Below are 21539 nucleotides of genomic sequence, written 5' to 3' on the forward strand. Positions count from 1 at the left end.
TCTAGCGCAATTGGCCCTCTCCCCCCCCCCCCCCTTTCATCTACTTTTGCAACGCCTACACACACACGTCGTCTGGCGCAGATGCTCTCTGCTAGATTGCAAGTACGGCAGCGTCTGTGAATTTTCCCCCTGTTTTCGACGCAAAGAAAGTGACTTCTGCAGCCAAAAAGAAGGCTGCTGCGGACGCGCAGAAGAAAGACGAAGCTGCATTTCGATTGGCGGTCACTCACCGTCAGAGTGCGCTCGTGTAAGCGTGCGCGCTCGCCCGAAGCCAACTAACGCGCATGGCTGTAATTCGGAAGGCGGTCCGGAAACAGCAAACACGTCACGAAATGCGCAATTTCCGGGAAGCGCACGGCCCACGCGCGCACTAATACGCGTTTGCTTGGTTCGTGCGTAACACGCCACAGCACTCCGACGCAAGTCAAACAAACAAAAGAAAGGCTCGTGATACGCCTAGGCACTTCTTATCAGTCGTGAACGCGAAAGCATGCATGACGTTGTTTGGCTCCTTTAGTTCGTCTGCGTTGCACTTGCGTGGGCCGGCAGGTTGCGTCGCTGCCGATGTGGCGGGCGCCGACGATGTGGATGCTTGATGCGGCGCCATGTTCGTTGGCGTCGAGACGAGCAGAAGCCCCGCCGACGATGTGGATGTTGGAGGCGGAGCCATGTTTGTCGGCGACGAGACGAGCAGAAACCGCCGAGCGCGCTCCACCGTGTCCGTTTTGCCGGCGCAGGGCGCGTAAGTCCATGTGGTTCCGCTGCTTCGTCTTACCGGTGCGCGGGCTCCACAAGCCCGCAGCGCCATGGCGTGGCCTTCCTTTAAAGTAACGCGCTCCGGCCAATGGGAGGCTCGTCCCATGATATTATGAGGCTTGCCAGCCAATGGGATTTCAATGGCAATCCATCAGAGTCCGGCTTCACTTCGCATCATTGGAAGGAAACTAGGGGACGTTTGGCTGGGCTTTTTGTGCGGCATCAAACCTGGGAGCCCTCAGGTCGCGGCTTTAATTGTTGTAAAGAGTTTAAGTGCTGTTCGGCGCAGCTTCAAAGCTGATGACATTGGCTGGCTCCATGGGACAGTAAATGCTTTCGCATTGAAAAGGTGTACCAGCAGCCAGGCATCGAACCTCGACTATTTTGCGCGGGAGCCAAGCACGATAAACGCTCGGCCACGGGCGCGCCTCCAACTTGGCTAGCTGCGCCCGCGGCAACAGGAATATGGTGGAAAGTTGGGCGAGACAACCCCAAAGCTGGGCCCTAATCTGGACATTTGGCGAAAAAGTCGGCGAGGAACTTGGCGGCCGTGATTGGCCAGCGCCGCACTTGACCTTGGCACCCGCCAATTATTGCCTCCGGGATTTCTCCTCGACTTTCTCGCCACGTGTCCAGTTAGGAGCTTTGGTGGTACATGATGAACTAAAAGTAAAACAGCGCAAAAAAACACAACAACAGGGGACAAGAAGACGAAGTGTACAAACAGAGCGCTGAATCTCAACTAATTTATTGCAAGGAAACACAAATGAACAAGCATCCCGGACCATCAAACACATCAAGTCACCGCCCCCCGCACGTGTTAAACCTGCTCAAGAATGCCAACTATTTGTCAAATAATGCCATAGGAGGCCAAGTGGCGCGCATTTCTTTATGCTCTAAAACAAAAGAGGCCTCTAAAATTGCTCTTGTCATCTGTTGACTGTGTCGTCCTTAGATACTCGTGTTATCAAAAATAGGTTTGCAACCGCGCCTATCACAGTGTACTCCCAAGTTTCCTGCTGGCGATGATCTAACCGAAGGAGCATGCTCTCTTAACCTCTCGTGCATACATCTGCCGGCCTGTCCGATGTAAACATAGCAACAGGACAGTTTGATGTTATAAACTGCAACTACTCAACTTTAGCGCAGGAACTTCAAAGGCGCCGACCAAACCACTGGCACTCCATTGACTTTGCGCTACTTTTTTGTGGTTGTGCGAGATCTTGTGCGCATAAGGTAAAACCGTAGGTCTCCTTTTTGGTATTTCCCAGGCAACCTTACACGGGTCACGAAGCCCTCTTACATATTGAGCTCATTCGTAATTATTTGTGTCTGAGAATTTGTGTACAACGAACAAAAATATATGATACAGAACAACTTGATAGTATTGTCCGCATTTCTTTAGTGAAAAACAAAAACGCAACATGTATAGAAAGAAATATCTTGCTTTCTGGAGCGTTATGTCAGAATATAACTTCCCATTCACGGCGTGCTGCATCTACCTCTCTCGCGAGCACCTGCTCTTTTCGTGCTGGCTGCAACACGTTTCTGCCTGCAGCATTTCCATTTGTTGTCCTTTTAATAGTAAAAATAAATGTGACTTTCAACAAACATTCAAGGATACTCAAAAGTATATCAACATCTATTTATGATATAATATTTGTTGGAGTTCTGCTTTTGTTTCTGTTACACCATATAATTTTTTTTTTTCAACAGGGTGCCGAGTTGTGCAAATCTGTGGGGAACTCGCTAAAACAAACAAATCAAAAAGCGATATAGTTTATAGGGTGACATATAGCTCAAAAAAGGGGAGCTTGATTACCTCTACGCTCGAGACACTTCCACGGTAAGCAATGTCACAGATGGGGCATTTGGCATCGCCGAAAAGAGCGCGGCGGATCGCGATGGATGCTCCTACCGCTAGAGAGGAAGTCGTGGTGACAGTGGATGACATCGAACGTCTTGGTTGTTCCAATATGAACGGGAGTGCGAAGAGTTACTGTAACGCCGGGGCCGACCTGGAACAGACACTCAAGGAAAACCGGATGGCTTACCTCAGGTGAACTTTGGGGTACTGTCTAGAATCTATAGGAGGTCAGGGACCTCCTCTAGTACGAGTTGGACCAAATTTGAACTTATTGACGAAAGTTCAACTGAATTTTCGGCTTTTGTGCGCATGCGCGAAAATTGAAATCCAGCAAACGGCACCTAACGGAAAAGTGCAATCTTTGTTGGGTATATATTTTATTGTTTGGCATTATTGGGCCAACTAAAGCGTTAAAAGCACATATGTTGTTTTTATGTTGTGCACATATTATACTAATTTTATAAACATAATTGAAATGAAATTGTTGCGTGTAGGTTGAGCAAAACATCTACACAAGAAAGTTCGTTGAGTTTTTAGAGAAGTTCGAAGTTTCGACTAACCAGTCGAACCTCAGTTTTGAACAGAAGTTCGTAATATTCCTAGAAAATTAAGGGGTAACCTGAATTGACGTGACGGCAAGAATATACGATGTTCGCTCTGTCTCGAACTTACTCGGGGAACTTTTTTATGCAGTTATGAAGCATTTTCGAACTTAACAAAATATATCTGATCGAGAGCAAAAATTCATTCAAAACACAAAAAAAAAAAAAAAAAAAGTTTTGAACCACTTCACGTGGAGCGCAATTTTGTCTGCTTTTTGCACACGGGTTGCGCTGTTGTCAGAATGCCGCTCTCTAATTGGCTGATAAAAAAAATAGTGGGTAGACCTCAAGGCACCTAGCATCGAGGTCTACCCAGCACCCTTTTAAGCAAAGCCAATCAGAGCTCAGCGTCGCTCAGTCGTCGCCACAACCCCTGCGTTAGATGCAAGCGACTTGTTCTTCGCATTAAAATGGAATGTTCCTGCTACTGCTTTTGTTGATGGTGATGATGATGAAGCTTTCTTGTCAGTACAAGCACTACTCCAAAGAGTAAAAGGCATACGCATGACGTCATGTTCAGTCGATTCCTTATTCGCCCAAGAGGCATTCACGCTGAAGTTCCATGATAGTCGACGCGAAGGGGCAGACGGATCCATCTTGGCGTCGCCGTGTGCTAGCGTCCCGCTGCTTGTGAGAGGCTGGAAGTCGAGCTAGCAACGATGGTGACGCTAGCTAAGCGGTGAAGCGTGGATTTTGTAGTGATGACGTTTGAGGGTAGGGGGCGGAAGGGCGCTGTCTTTGTCTTCTGGATGGCATGAATACAATACAGAAGAGTCACACGGTGGCCGATTCCCCGAAGAAAATCCCATTGCTCGCAGTTGTATGACTCAAATATATAACAAACGAAACGACGCATTCCTTTTTGTGTGTTTCGAGGACCAGGCAGGGAGACGCGGGAAAACGCTAAGAACGTCGCTTTTTCAAGCTGGGCATTACCGACTGGCTGCCGGTGAAGGTGTATATGAACACGCAGTGGTTTAGTCTGTAGTGCTATGGTATTCATGAAACACTGCATTATGAAGTCAAACTTGAACGTTTAGACAGTCCGATGCCACTCTGCCTCTCGGATACGGTGACATTGGTTCACGCCGTGGACGAAATATTTAGCCAAAGCGGAGCTCTTCGTAGTCTGTAGGCTACCGCGCAAAGCTCGCAGCAGGGGTACGCAAAGGGAAGCAGATACGTTGACCCTAAAAATCGAAACGAACGGAGGCAGGAATGGGGCACAGGGTTTTTGGGTTCTCTACCTAAAGCCTCTCATTGAAAACTCAAAAAAAAAAAAATTCGTAGCAGTGGCCCAAGAGCCTGGTTGTTTTAATTGCACAGACAGAAGCGTATTGTGCCAAATGAAAAGGGCAGGGACTCGGGAAATACCAAGTTATGGACGGACAAATGGGCGTTCACCAGAAACATGGTCTTTTACATTACTTCATTTTTATTTTTCGATCGGTGCGCTATTTTGCTATCGACATGTTTATAGGTTTATTGTTTGTTTGGGCAGTTTCTTTCCTCTCCGCATTTAGAACACTACTGGGCATGTGTCAGGCAGTAATTTTTTTTTATAAAATTAGTCTATGAAAAAAGCGGATTGTAGCCCGGTACAACACCTACGTTGAAGCCATCGTCATCAGTAAGCAACCTGCTCATAAACTATCGTACTGATTACCCTGTTAACCCTGAGAGCAAGTTTACGCTTGGTAGGGTGGCAGTATGGCAGACCGCAAATTTGAATTTATTGAGTTGCTTATTTATGGTATTTAAATTTGTAAAACAAATTCAATGTTAATATTTAAGTTAATTGTATTTATTTTGAGCATAGTGCCAGCCCGGTAGGTATGTTAAAGGCAAAACCAGGTTCTGATATTAAAATAATCGCTACAAAAAGACAGAGATTTGCAGCCTCTACAGCATTTGTTTACGCATTTAACAAATAAAAAGTTTCTAAAGAGCCACTGTTCAAGCGATGATGAATAATGTTTTTTGTTGTGCTTCGTCTATTGTAGCGTTATCCGAGATTGCGTACATAACTTATTTGATATCATTACTAAAGTAATACCTATGTTGGAATAGGATTTACCGAGAATGCCCAAAACCCCAGTTAGTACATTTGTCTTCACACGCAGGCTGCGTCTATTGCCGAGGATACTTCGGGACGTTTCCCGGCGCCGATTAGAGGCAACCCTGCTAGGGGACCAGAAAGTGTCAATGCCGGTTGGCGTCTCGCCGTCAGCCCTCCATAAGCTGTGGCATCCGGACGGGGAGATCGCCACCGCTAGAAGTAAGCAATCCAAGAGTTACGAAACATTCAATCGACGTGTTGTCAAACTTGTAGCTCCCCCTAGGCCCCAAAAATTTTTTTCGGGGAACTATCTGTGGAATCAACGCAAGCGAGCGGGTTGTTTCTAGACAATCAACGGCAACTGCACGGCCGCTAATTCTACATGAAATACTCTTACCCTGCTTAAGGTTACGAAAAGCGGGGCAAGCTTCTCCTGTAAAGCCGTCCACTTTTTCACTTTAGTTGAGCGAACGCCAGAGGGAAGCGAGAGGAGGCGATGAGGGACTGCTTTACAGCGCTTGCTGTGGTAAAGTGAAAACAGTGAAGAACTTTCCGGGATGAGTTTGCTCTACTTCTCTTAACCTGAAACAGGGTATACGGGAATAAATGTCACTCCATAAAAATTCAATGACCTTGACGCGGAGAGGCTTTGAGTTGTCGAGGCGTTCGTTATCACGAGCCCTAATTGAATCCTCACGCAGTGTTCTGCTCTACTGTATGAGCCGCATTGAAATGTATCGACACCACGGGAATGGGAAAGCAAGATGGTGAAATTCTGGTTATCACGCAAAGTTGAAAGCGCCAATAATGCGACCCCACACTTTTCTTAGGAAGGTATGCAAGGGAGAGACTGAAATAAAACGTCCGTTTTTATCCTTGAAATTGCGGGGCGACAAAGTAGCTTCCATGGTCAATGGCGTTACGTGCGAGAATACATAGGTTCACCAGTAGCACTATAGGTTGTGTAAAGTGAGAAAAATTCATATCCCGTATCTTTGCTGGAAGACCAAACCCATTCACGCGAACGTTTCAATGAAATAGGCATACATTGAGTGACGTGTTCAAGATTACAACTTTCATGTCTGGTTTGCCACCTCGGTGGCTCCGAGGCGAGAGCGTCGGCCTACGGATCCCCATGTGGCGGGTTCGAATCCCGGCCGAGGTGCCCGCAATCTGACGGAGGCTTATTGCGGAGAAGACGCCGTGTAACCGAGCTTTCGGTTGGACGTCAAAAGATCCCCAGGTGGTCGAAATTAATCCTCAGTCCTCCGCTGGGGCGTGCCAGATGCCCGCCGTTGGTTTGGCACGTAAAACCCCCAAATTTGACTTTTTGACATGTCTGGTCACACGTTACGTATAAATCGCAAATGCAATCTATTATTTCCTGGCGTGTGCGTCCTTGTTCTACATGAGATCGGACCGCAGCCAGTGCTCTAATCCTTCGAAGTCGACCAATCAGCGTCAAATATGCATGGCCATTGCGCTTGTCTTCTTTGTACGGTGTATGTATATATCACCGGCTAAACCAACCACGCACCTTGAGTGCGGCTCGACTTCGAGCTCTTTTTCGCCGAGTGAATGACTGAAACTGCGACGGAAAATGCACGAAGACGACAAGCAACGTGACGATGCACATTTTGGCGCCGCTTGATTTGCTCCATCGCATCGTAGTGTTGAAAGGGGTCGGTTTTAAAGGAACACTGGAGTAAAGATTAAAAAAACTTATTAAAAGTTTTTTTTAAGTTTTCTTTTATCAATATTTACGCCGTTAGGTGCAATTTAGGTGGTGATCCCGGCCCATGCCAAGCCCCGGCCTCATATCAGTGGCCCCGCCCATCACCACTGGATTGGCTTGGCTGCTCGACCGAATATGCTCGGAAGCCTATTGTTTCCATTTTCTCGACATCCGGTGCATCTAGTCTTGAATAGTCTGGAAATCTGACACCGCCTGCTAGTCGTGCAAACAGACGCGCGGCAACCTCCGGCATCATCTGCTATTCCACATCATCGTCTATCGTCGTCTGCCATGCCCAGACGCGGATATGGAAGCTGCGTGTCGGCGTCCGTTTTTGCCTTCGTCCGTCTGCTATAGAGAGCGCACATTCGTCTGCCTCCTTTCCAGGGGTTGTGCTTACGTCAGAACGCTGAACTCTGATAGGCTCTAATTGAAGGATTGTGGGTAGACCTCAATCAGGGTGTAAGATAGACAGGTGGAGAAACGAGAGCCAAATGAGCGACCAGATTGTGTCCCCCTCGATTTTCTCTTTTCCTGTGGTGCCATCTATGTGAAGCATCGCGAACTCTCACTCCGGGTGGGCGACCGGTAGCGACCGGCTAAACTGACGGAGATGGTTTCTCGTAAATTTTCAATGAAAGACTGTCGCGCTCTCGGTTTATTTTGCGCACTCTCCCATAGAGTTCCACGCAAATCCGATTCCAATTTTATTCCTCTCGCCGCAGCGCCATCTGTCGCAAATTGGGCGTACCCGCAAGCAGACGAGTACACAATCCGGTCATGGCGCTCCGGTAGGATTTTATGGGCTGTTTCCCCACCTGTCTGTCTTACACCCTGACCTCAATACAACTGGCTTCGAGGCCTATTCACTATCCTTCAATCAAAGCCGATCACAGCTCGGTGTTTTTCTGACGTCACCACAACCCCTGCAATCGAAGCAGACGAATGTGCTCTCCGCATTCCGCCCCTGTCTTAAAACGTCTGCAACGCTTGCAAGACGCGACCATTAAAGCGGCGTTCCAGCAATCCATCATGCACGAGCCACAGTCCAGTACAAGCGACTGTCAGGGTCTGTTGAAGTGCAGTAAAAGTGACCGAGTACTAAAGAAAAGAATGAAAAGTTAACAAAATGAATATATCGTGTTCCAGGTGTTTTCTTTTTTATTTTCTTCGCATGGCATCCGCGAGCAAAGGTAGGCGAGCGTCATGGCGCAGAACTAAAACGAGACCAGAAAATATTCGTATTGGCAGGCCAGGTGCTTTGCAAAACATTGAGCTAATTTCTTTTCGAAGCAAACTGACGGAACGAACCTGGACAAACTTAATGCGAGCCAAACGCCCCATTGCCCCCAACCAAAGTGCTCGAAATTCTTACCTGTGCAGGTAACCTTTCGGGATTAAAACCTTGGTTGCAATCGCAACGGTCGCACAGTTCACAAAGCAGCGTTGCCGCTTTTACGAAACCAATATCTTTATTCGGCATCAATACGCGCAAAGGAACAGATCAAGCCAGCCCTTACGAAAATGTCAGATATGGCCCCGATATATTTTATATACGCCCAGATATGATGATATAAGCACCGTATAGGGCCATATAAGTGCGTAAATACGGCCAGATAGTGTCATATCAGTGCGCAGATACTGCCATATAGGGCCATATAAGTGCGTAAATACGTCCAGATAGTGCCATATCAGTGCGCAGATAGTGGCGTATCGGGCCATATAAGTGCGTAAATACGCGTCCACATATCGCCGTGTAAAAGTCAAATACTGATCCCTTCACGACATAGAAAATAGAATATCCCTGATAATGATATATGGGCCCCGTTTAGTTTGTATATCAGATATCGACCGCGTAGTATAAAGTCGTACACGTGACGACAGTTGATTTATCTATATTGCATGAGAGTGACATGTTCTGCAATTGGTTAACTATTGTTAACATCCTTAAAGTGAAGTAATTATTCCAGGTAAAATTTGCACCAATCAATTGCATATTTTGAAGAATGAAAGTCAAAGTAAATGTGGTTGTATATGCTTGACATGTGACGATATGAAGAAGTAAGATCTGAAAGCGAGTAAAAGATCGGTCCAGAAGCGCTTACTGAAACGCGGTCTAACAGAGTGAATCCAGCACTTCGACCAAACGCGCGTGTCTGCTCCGAGTGTGAACAGGTATTTGCGTGGCTCTTGCTGACACTCTCGTAGTCCAAACCTATCTTTTTTAACGTCGGCTCGCAGCTCGCAGCTCGCAACAACTAATACCGGCCGTGCCAGAAGCACGCTCGGGTCGTGTCGTGCAAAGAGCCGCAACGAGAACGAGCTCACTGTGGCCAACTACGCTTTGGCTTTCTCCGCCACGGCTTTGCAAAAGCGTTCAGGCCTAGGCTAATTCTGCCGGCACGCCGTATTGCCGCAGAACGGCGCTGCTCCTATGCCACAAGTGATGTCACGAGAGCTTCCCACCATCCACCAGATGCGAATTTGAAATCGTTTAATTAAGTTTAAAATTAGTTCTCGTGTGTTTTACAGCGCGATATTAACATTTCCGAGGTGGTGCCTGTCCCTAGCCCATATTTATTCAGAAAGATCGGCGCTAAAATTTCGTTTCCATACCCATTTAAGGGGGGGGGGGGGGGGGGGGGGACAAGTACCGCGCTGCATTGGCAGTATAGTTTGTAGGGTCGCCTGTGGTCGTTTTCAATCCTCGACGTGCTCAAAGTGTTAACTTACAAAAAAAAAAAAAAAAAGACAAAAGGAACATGGGTTGTCGGAGGTAACGTTGCTCGGTGATGATTCGCCGCCGCACCGCGCCCTGGAAGGAGGCAAGGGGGAGGAGGGGGGGGGGAGAGAGAAGAAAATGTGTCTGTTTATATTTTTGTAGGTTTGTCAGACCAGCAAGGGCCAGCATGTCGACTGTTCGACCATTTTCTCATTTTTGCTTGAAGTCCTCTTTCATCGACTTCAACTGAGCATTCGAGAAACGTCGTTCGCTGTGGTTGCATTACCGGAACTTTGTTCGGTGGCTGACAGGTACAAGTAACGCGGTCTGAGTCACTCAGACCGGGTCATTTGCATAGAGCGTCATTTGCGATAAAAAAAAAAAACAAAAACAAAAAAACGACTAGGCAAACCATCGCCACGAGATCTTTAGAACAGCGTTTTTCCGCCGGAACCCGAAGCGCTGCCAAGATGCAGTAACATTTCATTATACGTGCGTGTTCACGTGCCCCGTCATTGGCACATCGGCCAGTCTGGTTCGATGTATACATGACTAGAGCTTAACGGGATTCGATGAACTACACCAACGGCGCACTCGACGTCCCTGTTTTTGTTTTACGGCCCATTTGTTTCCTCTCGTTTCCATGTCAGCCACTCTGGGGCATAGCTGTGACATCTTGCTGGGTGCCGAAAACAGGTAGCATGTATAAGAAAAGAACAAAACAACACGTTTGTGCAGAGCAAGACAAACTAAAACATATAGAGACCTTTTTACTGTTTACGAAATCACAGCACAGTGTGTGATCTCCACACCGAACCCGAACCGAAACGAAATAATGACCGGTTCGACAGCCTGCTCTTGTCCTTGTCGTCCAACCCAGTGGTTGGAAACCATCTTGCTCACCATGGCGTGTGCAGTATTGTTCCCTCTGCTCTAGAGTAGCAAGGCCCAGAGCTCGCAGGACTTTCTTGCGTCCTGTAACTTCTTGCAGAGCATAAAAGACAGTAGTTAAGATCTTTATGCTCATCAGCACGGCTTCTGCATGCGAAACACAGGCCCGAAATTTTGATTACAAGATTCGGCTCGGTCCAGAAACGCAGGTTTAACTTTGATATGTGACACAACATGGTGCCATCCTAGCGTAGGACTTGATGTGCATTAACATGAATGTTGGCACATCGGCTTAATTCTGAGAATAATTAAAGTCCACGCACTCAAGTCGCATTTATGTAAACGTGGCAAACCTGGACGAGGTAAACGGGGAACTGAAGGTAACAATACTAAGCAGGAGACTGAGGGAAAGGAGGAAATGAGAGAGCGTGAAGACATTAGAATGCCGAGCTTTGGTTGGGATGATTAGTGGGTAGATCTAAACCTAGCTGCCATTGTCTTCATTGCACTCCTCGAACGAGCTAGAATGCGGGGCACCAGCATCTGGCGTTTTGCTCTTGCATCAGAATGTGTTCGACGCGTGCAGTGGAGGCACGGCTTTAGGTCTACCCACAACTGATTCCAACCTGTGCTCAGCGTTCCCACGTCCTCGCGCGCTCCTGTCTCTTCGTCTCTTTCAGTCGCTTGGTACATAGACATATTGAAGAAACAAGACAGGCAAAGAAGAACAAACAATGTTTCAAATTGTGCTCGTTCATGTATTCGCCTTCATCTCCGGTTTACGTATAATGAATAAAATAGAAAGAATAAAAAAAAACTTTTTGCCAATTATAAAAAATAAGTATTTTTTTAAAGCACATTAACCCAGTTCCTTGACGCTGTATAGTCTTTTTTATTTCCGAATTGCTATCATGACCTTAAAATAGGGAGTAAATGAAAAAATTTGAACTGGCAAGTGTTTTTCGAATATATCCGAAAACACTGAACCCTCCCACTCTGCAACCAAACCCCCTTCCTACAAACAAAACTGTTTTTTACCGTCATAAAAGTCAATATTTTTGACAGATATTATCATCAATTTATTTTTATTTTATTCAACAAGAGCTTTTTTTTTAACATGGCTTAGGCGCACGAATGCGGTTTATTTCACTTTCAAACCTATTCGAGCTCTTTCGTGATGCGGAACCGTAATTTTATGCTAAAATCAAAAGGCATTCACGGCAGTCAGTTAGGCAATACGTCGTCCTTACATAGGTAAAAAAAAAAAAAAAATACTTTTAACTCCTGCAGAAAAAAAAAAAAAAAACTCCGCTAAGCTTTGCAGCAAATCGTTCCAGGTCGCAGCATATTAGTAGCCCCTTCCCTTGGCAAGTAGCATGCGCTTGCCTGGCGGAGATTTTAGGATTCTTCTGCCCCTTGCGAGATGCGAGCTCTCTCTCCGTGTGCCACTGATAAATCAGGAGCCAGTGGAGAGCTCGCCGAGCGGCCGTGGCTTAAGATCAGGCTATTCGTAGCGGGAGCTCGCGTTGCCACTTTAATGCATGCTCGGAAGCGCGCGCCCGTAGAGGTAGATTGCCTCTTAAAACGAACTACTAAACTCCAACCGATCAGTAGAAAAGTGGCGAAGCGCGTCGAGCGAGCCGCAGAAGTTCTCCGCGCAGCTTCTTTCGAAGGAGCTTGTTCTGAAGTCATTCGCAGCATTCCCGTTTCAACGCCGTCGCTCAACCGCGAAGACGAATCCGAGTCCCAAACGAGCGCTCGATATAGGCCAGGGGAAGGGGCTATAAATTCAGGCATAGTTTGGCAAGCCCACGGCAGCATGGAGTGAACAAAGTAAAGAGTTCTGCTTACCGGCCGTTCAACTTTCCGTAGGCGTCCCGCTGCCAGCCTACGGTCAATGATTAGACGCGCCGTCGCGGCGTCTCCCAGATACCATTTGACACTCTTGAACACACTACAAGTAAAATACACCCATAAAGAAAGTTGTTAAAAAGAAAATAACGCGAACTCGCGCACGACGGAGCGACAACCCGCCAGAGAAAGACCACCAGGGACCACGCCGAACGAAAAGCTATGGACGGTAAGCAAAGGAAAATATGGAGAGGTAGATTTTGGGTGATAGCTAGCGCCGCCTATCCCGTGCACCCTGTTTCGGTTTCGGATTTAAAACCAAAAAATATGAAAAAATCCCTTTATCGGATATAAATAATACTTAAAGGCACTAAAATCATCGGAACCTTGATTTGAACAGTAGATTGTAGAGAACACTGTATCTCATTTTATTACAGAATCTGTCTTCTTTTTTTTTTCTTTTGCAAGGTTCGCGTTATTTTTGCATTTGATTATATATAAATATAAGCTGCTTTAATTCACAGAATGATTGAAGTGATTTGTGGCCTAAATTCTGTCCTCTACCTGTTGATATTGTGCGCACACTTTGCTCGATATCGTAATAACAGTTAACGGCGAAATTGATGCGTTTTCCACTCATTGGAGATAACTCGCCAGTTGTCCTTGCTAATACTTCGAGCATTTGACGGCTATGCGGAATGCGAACATTTCGAAGGCAGTCAGCTTTACCAGCATGCCCCGACAAGCTGCCCCGCTTTCCGCATGCGCGTCTTCGTGGCAACCGCATCGTCTCTAGACGCACCGTATGTCGGCTTCCTAGTCGGTACTTTTCCGTTTTCGTGGTTTGGTCACGCTTCAAAACAACGATTGGGGGCTGTGGTTAGCAGTTCGAAAACAAACAAATGTCAGGGGATAACGAGTGCAGGCCAGCATTTATTTTCTCTCGAATCTCACGCAAATGTCGACAAAAAAAAAAAAGAAATCACAATATCGCGTCGGTCGATGCTAGCTCCTTGGCAGATTTGCCAGAGTCGTGCCAAGTGACCAGTGGCGTAGCCAGGAAATTTTTTCATGGGGTGTTTTTCTTGGCTCAAACCGTTCAAAGGTTTTTAAAAATAGGGAAATAAATTGCCAAACAGAATTTTGTTTACTATTTTGCCGTTTCTTCGAAGACAGAACTTCAACCTTGTTTGCCACATCTCGTTCGTCAAATATTTAAAGAGGGAAAATTTAATGTTGAACAACGAAAGAACGCAATCATAAAATATAATATTTGGCTTTGAACAAAAAAGTTCATATAGGCTCACAGAATATTCCGGTGCGTGCACTTCTCTGCAGAAAACTCGCGTATCCAATCACTGAAAACTACGGAAGAGTACCAGAGAATAGCGAAGTTTAGAATAGAATAAACATAAAAACTTCAATGCGCACTGGAGCAATGAGCAAGTGAAGCATCACGAATTGATCCTGCGCGGATCGCATTTTTCAGGAATTATCGTTCTATGTATTAAGTTATTTCCGTTCTTCGTTTACGAGAAAGTGGAAGAGAAAAATACCAGTTTTTATCCATTGGCGGGGTCTAGACAATGAGTGGAAGCCGCCGTCGGTCGATAGAAAGAAGCGAGAGAACTTTTTCGAGGCTGACTTGCATATTCCGGTGAATGTTCAATAGCACAACACCTTTACTGCGTGCACCATTAAGCTATACTTCGTTTCAGCTTCGGTCCAGACGCAACCGATGCTACAAGCGCGAGCATGTGGCCCAGAACAGTGCTTGCACTGCACGAGCGCGCATGCTAGGCAGGGATGCTGAAAGCCCGGAGCTCGCGCTTGTAGCTTTGGCTGCGTCTGGACCGAAGCTGAAACGAAGTATAGAGCTAGAAGTTAAAGCTCCGCCTTCAGCGCGAGCTTTCTGCCCCTGCTAACTCAAGTGTGATCGCGGAGGCACGTGCAAACAAAGCACTGCCGAAGCCAGCGAGCTCGCGCTGAAGGCGGAGCGTCTGTCTCTGCTTAGAACGGGAAGCGCTCCTGGGACGTTGAAGCTCTCAGGAATGACTTCAGTCTTCGGAGTCTCGAGAACGAACGTTTCGCTTCAGCGGTGCTAACGGGCATGGAAACTAGGACTTGCAGCAGGTGGTTTACATTAGGATACAAGGCCTCTAGGATAATGCAAGTTGCTAGTACCGCCGATACGCGCTAAGCGGTGCGGTTCCTCGACCATTTGTGTCGAAACCAGTACTTCCCAGGAAGTTTATTTAACGAAATGTATGCTCCGCACAGGCTGGAGATTCGCTCGAAATCGAGGCTTGCGAAATAGAGACCGACGTCGTTAGCCACAACATCGCTTTCATCCAGGGCGAACGATGCAGCCTGACGTGAATGTGCCGACTCTGTTGGAGACGTTGATGACAAGCTTGAAGTTGTAGGTCGATAATCATTCTTGAAAAAAAAAATCGTCAAGGAACAGCTTCGCGTAAAGGAAGATCCACGACTCACGTGCTGAACGCAAGTATGTAAACATTACCCACGCAGCGGTTAAAAAAGTCATACGCATTGAAACCAAGTGATGATGAGCATTCCGACGCTGCTTCAACCGCGCATATGCTGACGCTTTTCTCTCTAGCTTTTTTTCCCCCCATTGATGGGGATGTTTTTGTGTGTATTTCTTTTTTCTTTCATTTCTGTTGGTGTATTACTGAAACTAAAGGAGTACAGACGACTAAACCCCCTCCCCCCACAAAAAAAAAAGAAAAACAAGGAAGAAACATGAGACAAAAAAAAAGAATAAAAAACGCTCAGCTCTTTGCCATTTTGTCGTCCGGTTTTCTTCTCATTTTAGGGTTCCTGAAGTAAGAGTATTTCTATCTTGGAATATGTTTGCGCTGCCCTGAAATTGTCGTCGAGTCCTTGAGACTCAAAGCGTAGGGGAACTTTATTCAAGCCGCCTGCATTCTCCTAGGCGAGGCCAGGCCAGCGTCTTACGAGGTCAGGATTTCGCGGCTTTTGTGACGTCGGCAGCTAAGCCATTCGCATTTGGGAGTCTGAAGAAAGGCTACGGCCGAGTTTGGCGGGAGCTGTTCGAAGAGCCGGAGCCAGACATGTGTTCCTCACGCACTTCATGGACAGCGTCGTCATCTTCGTTTTGCTTTGGAAAGTAGTGGGCCCGGCCAATCGCCGTAGTGGGTTGTCGAACAGAAAGAGGAACACTTTGGATTTTTAATGCCCTAAAAAAACAACGAAACACACACACACACAAAAGAATATATACTGACGTTGGAAGGGGAACGGGGGTAAGAGGACAACCATGAAATTTCGGGGGGGGGGGGGGGGGGGGGGAGGGGAAGCGACTCTGGCGATTACGCCAGAATGCTTCGATTAAATCGATATTCCTCAGCGACCTCTTTCTGACACTGGCTGGTCTGTTATCATCATAGTAGACTTTCACGCTGACTCAAGGAGCTGACACCGAAGAGAGTGGTGGATTCCTAATTACGCAATGTACGCGTTTGAAATTGTAGCTCACTTCACAGAATCTTTACAAACAATGCAGGATTCAGTCCCACTTTGCTCGCGTACCGCTACTATCCTTTACCTTAGCGAGACATCCCATGCAGTTGAAAATTTCTGGCCGGCTAATGGTTCAAATGTTTCACTGGGTCCGCCCTTCCCGTACATCCGACGGTGGTGGTTGTTTTGATTAGAAACGGCTGCCAGTGCCTTCGACTAGCACATGGTAATATATAGCACACACATTTGGTCATCCTTAATTCTAATTTACTCTACCTTTGGCGCGTCATGGAGCTTCCCGCTTTTGCCGGCAGCCGATCAGCACCGGCTGTTAGGCCTATGGGCCCGAGCTCGTTAGACAGATAGGCTTCACTGGTGCAGCACATCCTCGCAGCAGTGCACGTCCACGCGCACAATCGCCCAGTCGAGTGCACTAACGTTAAATAAACACACCAACATGGGAACACGTGAACAGCAGGCTCAGAACGGCAGGTTCAGATCGCAGAAATGAGCGCCTTGAACACCACACTGGCCCCGACTGCCCCGAATTCCACAAATGGGACGCTCGCGCATAGGCTTCTGGGACCGTCACCGTCGCTTGGCTGCGCTCGTCGATGACGCGAATAGAGCATGTTTGGTGGCGACATGATGCAATGTTCGCGCTTGTCGCTATGGGTGCACGAAAAATTGAGAAAGCTGCCTCGCGCCGCTGACCTGTATGCACCCGAAAAAACACGACTGCGTATCTATCCGTTGATGGCAACATGTTTGTTTACTTTTTTCTGCTGTGGCTTGGATAGATCGGGAAAAATTCTGGCCCCGCCAGGGGCTCGCTCCCCCTTTTGAGATCACGTGAAGGCTTTCTCGAGATGCCATTGGCGACATTTTTCGAGGGATTGACAGGACTCAGAAAAGTGCACACACGCATTTTTCGGTCCTGTTCAGACGGCGAATCCATTTCGCGAAACTTGTTCGCGAGTTTCGCGAAACGAGTTTCGGACCAGAAAAATGCATCGCCGGAAAAATGCATCGCCAGAAAAACGCGCAAGAAACGTCGTGTGAACACAGGATGGTTGCATCACGCTCGCGTCTGTTCGAAAGGCCCGAAAGGAGCAGGATTGTCTTCTGCTTCCCCATGGTCCCCTCAGCGTTTCGGAATTCGGCCGATTGCGCGAGTATTTCGTATTTTGTGACTGGTGTTTCACTGGTGTTATGTTTGGTGTTCGCCGGGGTCGGAATTTTGGACAGAAACGAGTCCCAAAACGTTTTGGACCTTTTATAACGGTCTCTCCCATGACGGAAAACGCTTTTGCGCCAGAGCCGTGATAGGCGGGATGGGGGAAACGCCGGCTGCGTCAATGGTGGTCGATCTCCCTCTGACGGGTGGACGGATGGGAGTATTTTCAACTCCCATTTCGTCTTGCGGAGTGTTGTCATGCAAGAACTCCAGTTTAAAATTCGGGTACCCCAATTCCAGTTTAAAATTGGGGTAGCGACCAGAGTAATGTGGTGGTTTCTAGTTTATTTACTCCCTTGTGCGGGAGTGAATGCGTTAGGCTTGTGAGCTTAATCGGCATCTTATTCTTTAATACTCCCATCCGGGTTACTTTTCGTTTAAAGTGTAGCAAGTAAGAGCATAAAACGGAAGGTTTTCCTTAAGTCAATGCGGAGCGGAAGTTTTTTTCTTGCACAGGGGTTGCGTGACGTCAAAACGCCAAGCTCTTATTGGGTGCTTAAAAAAAACAGTGGGTAAATCTCAAGGCACCTAGCATCGAGGTCTACCCAGTATCATATCAATGAAAACGAATCGGAGCTCGGCGCCGTTCTGAAGTCACCGCATCTCCTGTGCAAGAAGCAGGCGACTTGTTATCCGCATTGGTTGGACGCGTTCTAGCAAAACGCTTTAGAATTTGCTTCGCTCAGGAGGACATGGCCACTGTTCTCCTCGTCCTCCCGCCGGCTTGCTGTTTGGGTGCCCCTATTTGTATTCGCCACGTACGTCATTTACAAGAAACTCCCCGGATGCTGGAGGCAACCAATTATCACTTTTATATGTTACGTGTACGACACGAATGAGGAACGACGAAGCAGTCTCAGCAAAAGCACCCCAAACACGCAAAAACAAGTATATATTACGCCAAATGTTTATTTTTTATAGAGTAGTTATTGGTTCCCCCAAAAATTAGATGATTGTTAAACAATCGCCAGCAAGCTCTTATGTAGTACATTTATATGTGATATGGTCCTGAAGAAATGCCAACCCAAAATAAAAAATAAAAAAAATTGCGCGCGCGTGCGCGTGCGCGTGCGCAAGCGCGTACGCGTGCGCGTGCGTATGTAGGGGGGGCACTACAAGCTACGTGAAACGGAAACCCTTCAACTTAGAAGTTTGTTAACGTTTCCTTCACCACAGTCTCGGGTTTTAAACATCATCATTAACTATCGCCAGCTCGCCAGCAGCAGAATCCGGACGCAGGGCATTCGCGCTTCCCACACAGCCCCCTCAAACTCGAGTATCACGGAAACCGATATCGCGCGCAAAAATCATGCGCAAAAAAATATGCGGGAACAAATTTGGAATTTGCATATGATGGGAAGGGATACCTCGCATAGTACGGATGCTGCGGATTCGCGTGTCACGGTGCGATAAGCACGAGGAAACCCGCGCCGAGCACGCGTGTCACGTACCGATATCGAAAATCACGCAATAAAGAAAATTAAGAAAAAGGAAAACGGGATGTGTGATTCTCTTCTTTTTTTTTGGGGGGGGGGGGGGGGGGGGCGTTTGAAGAAGACTTTAAGGCCATTTATTGCGTGTATATCGTATTTCGAATACACTCGGTCATGTTCAATGCCACTGTGCACAAAAAAATGACAAAACGATGCATCGAAGCATCGTCTCGTCGTTTCTGACCTGTTGATGTGCCATTTTCGGAAATCGGGCTTACACGCCGTTGACACGACCACATCGATACGGTGATTTCATACCAATAGGGCCTTTAAAACGTTGCCGCGTACCGCGCACTACCGGAGCCTCTGAAGCATGCTTTTAAGCGCGCGCCCTGCGGTCACGGTATCACTCGGGCGCGCGCTTAAAAGCATGCTTCAAAGGCTCCGGTAGTGCGCGGTACGCGCAAACGGTTTGCTAAAAGGCCCTATTTTTTCAGGATTACCTAAACAAACACAACACGGTAAACCACTGTGGCCAATAAATAAGAATACTCCAATAAATATAGCCTAAAACAAATCTTGTTTGGCTCGTTTTGGCGCAACGTGTGCGCTTGGGACAGGATGGCGCAGCAAAAGTGGATTGGCGCAAAATGGCGAAATGGCGCAGCGCTTCCACCCCTGACTATATCAAGGGCAACACACGGGCATAATTTGCCGACCTTAGCTGCGATAGATACGGACAAAAAAAATAAAAAATCTTTAATCCAGAACGTTGTTGCGCAATGTGCCGTATTCGCGATTTTGTTTCTTAAAGTAACGGCCCTAAAACTGGGTGATTAATACTTTTTGTTAATCCTTGCTATGCCTAATATTTCAGTAAATATTTCTAGAGCCGCATACGGAACCATTTTTTAGGCGAAGCCGCCTGAAATGCCAACATCGCGCGATACGCAGAACGCGCACTTGACTGAGAGGGCAATTACAATTTGTTTTTGAAAAAAAAAAAAAAAAAACTGTTTTTTTTTCAAAACATGAATTGCTTTTATTTTTCTGGGAATGGAGCCAGCAAAGTATTTTTTTTTATTAGAATTAAAATTGGTTACCGGACATGGTTGTTGGATAGTATCTCAAAACGACGCATTAAGTTTTGTTGTCAAAACCTTACGAAATGTTTTGTCGAATTCCAAGCATATTGCATCGATTTGTTCCCTGTTAATGACAGCAAGTGCAAGGTCATGACCATCGTAAGTAGCTGCATAACAGTTGATGCATCGTGCCATAGGCTGTGCTGTACGATTGACAATAATTTTGTTTCTATAAACTGGGTGACACATTGACACGCCATTTGGTCTAAACATTTGGAACTTGTCAATGTACTTAAGATCGGGCACTGGTTAGACACGCTGGACGAACTATTTGTACCGAATATTTCAATGGCACGAGCATTTCTCCATTCGACTGGGAATGTAGATTCTGACAGCGATGCTTTAAAGAAAGCACATATGTAATGCGGATGTACTGAATTAAGCGGCATGTAGCGTGACATTTATGAAAACTTAAAATACTACGCAGCCACCTTTAGCGTATCCTTGGCATCGTCTGGCACCAGCGTGCTGAATTTGATATCGACTGAAACTGTCTTCATAAAGCAGCAAACAAAAAAATCATTAAGGAGGCGTATTATATATTATAATTTTGCTTTCGAAATAAGCATATAAATATAATACACCAAACAATTGGGGCACACTCAAGAATTATTTCTTTCGATATTCTTGGAGAAACGATTTCGGACAGCCACAGCATAAACACTGAAGTGTGTCACGCTATAACATAATTTGGCATCAATGAACCGTCACACTCCAGTCACACTCGTCACACTCCAGTACCACAGCGGACGCCGATAGAGGCAGTACTGGTTCGCATTTATGCTGAGAGGTTGCGGTCGCTTCCGAAATGTTCCATTAGAGAGCCTGTATTAGAGATTTTCCAACTGTTCGATCGGGGTCACGCTGTTTATAGACCGCATTTGCAAGAGGAGCTGCGTGGAGGTGACGGAACCCTTGATCGCTGGAAAACCTCTCTGCCTTTCCTCCTCGCAACTCGAAAACGCAGCAGACTGTGGGTTGGCCACAGACCGCCGCAGTGGGTGACCACCTTCGAATGGCAAAAGCTCCCCACAGCTTGAGATGACCCCTCTGTACAATCTAAGCTCTCCATGTTGTGCTCATGCTTCAGGTAGAGCTGCGTTTCCGTGGAAGACGAAGAAAAAGTGAAAGGAGGACAAAGTCACAAACTTAGCTAAATATCTTGAACAATGTGGTGAAGGCCAACCATTCATACTCGACTTGCTACCGCGCCGGGCGTGTACAGGCACATACCCCAAAGCATTTCTAGCACGTCTTGAACAGCTGAGTAATGGCGCCATCTATTGGGAAGGCGGGATGTATATCAGCCACATCAGGGGACAGTGCTCTCCGTACGCGCGCTTCGGGTGACGCGGTCGCAAATGTAGACAGGGGTCGTGGTATTGAGGTCCCACCGCTTCCACCAACAATTTACGGGTTTCAATCCTACGCCGTAAGTCCTTCTTTTCTGCTCTTCCTTCTAAGAAAGCGTCCTTTCTTTACTTTCCCGGTTACAACATGACAGAAATGCAGAATATGGTGCAACATATAAGACCTTGTAACATCAAACGTGCATATAAAAAGAGGATGCAATGAATTCCTAAATTGTTTATTCGAATTTGAACAAAACAAGATGAAAATTCGTATGTCAAAGCCTGCTTCACACGGCCACTTGAGGTCTCATACTTGTGGCCAAATCACACACTATGCAAGGAACACATTATCTTGCAACGATGAATTGAATCACTAGATTCG

General features: G+C 46.7%; 1 protein-coding gene across 1 annotated transcript in view; it reads left to right on the forward strand.

The window, feature by feature from the left end:
• Window positions 1–2660: 2660 nt before the first annotated feature.
• LOC121838508 (hydroxyacid oxidase 1-like) overlaps window positions 2661–21539 on the forward strand; it is a 75068-nt gene continuing 56189 nt past the window's right edge. The window contains exons 1-2 of the mRNA XM_042294795.1: window positions 2661–2815; window positions 5349–5503. Coding sequence (XP_042150729.1) covers window positions 2661–2815; window positions 5349–5503 — 310 coding nt within the window. The remainder of the gene's footprint in view (window positions 2816–5348; window positions 5504–21539) is intronic.

The sequence above is a fragment of the Ixodes scapularis genome, unplaced genomic scaffold (assembly GCF_016920785.2).
Source record: "Ixodes scapularis isolate PalLabHiFi unplaced genomic scaffold, ASM1692078v2 PGA_scaffold6__148_contigs__length_123643588, whole genome shotgun sequence".
Taxonomy (NCBI): Eukaryota; Metazoa; Arthropoda; class Arachnida; order Ixodida; family Ixodidae; genus Ixodes; species Ixodes scapularis.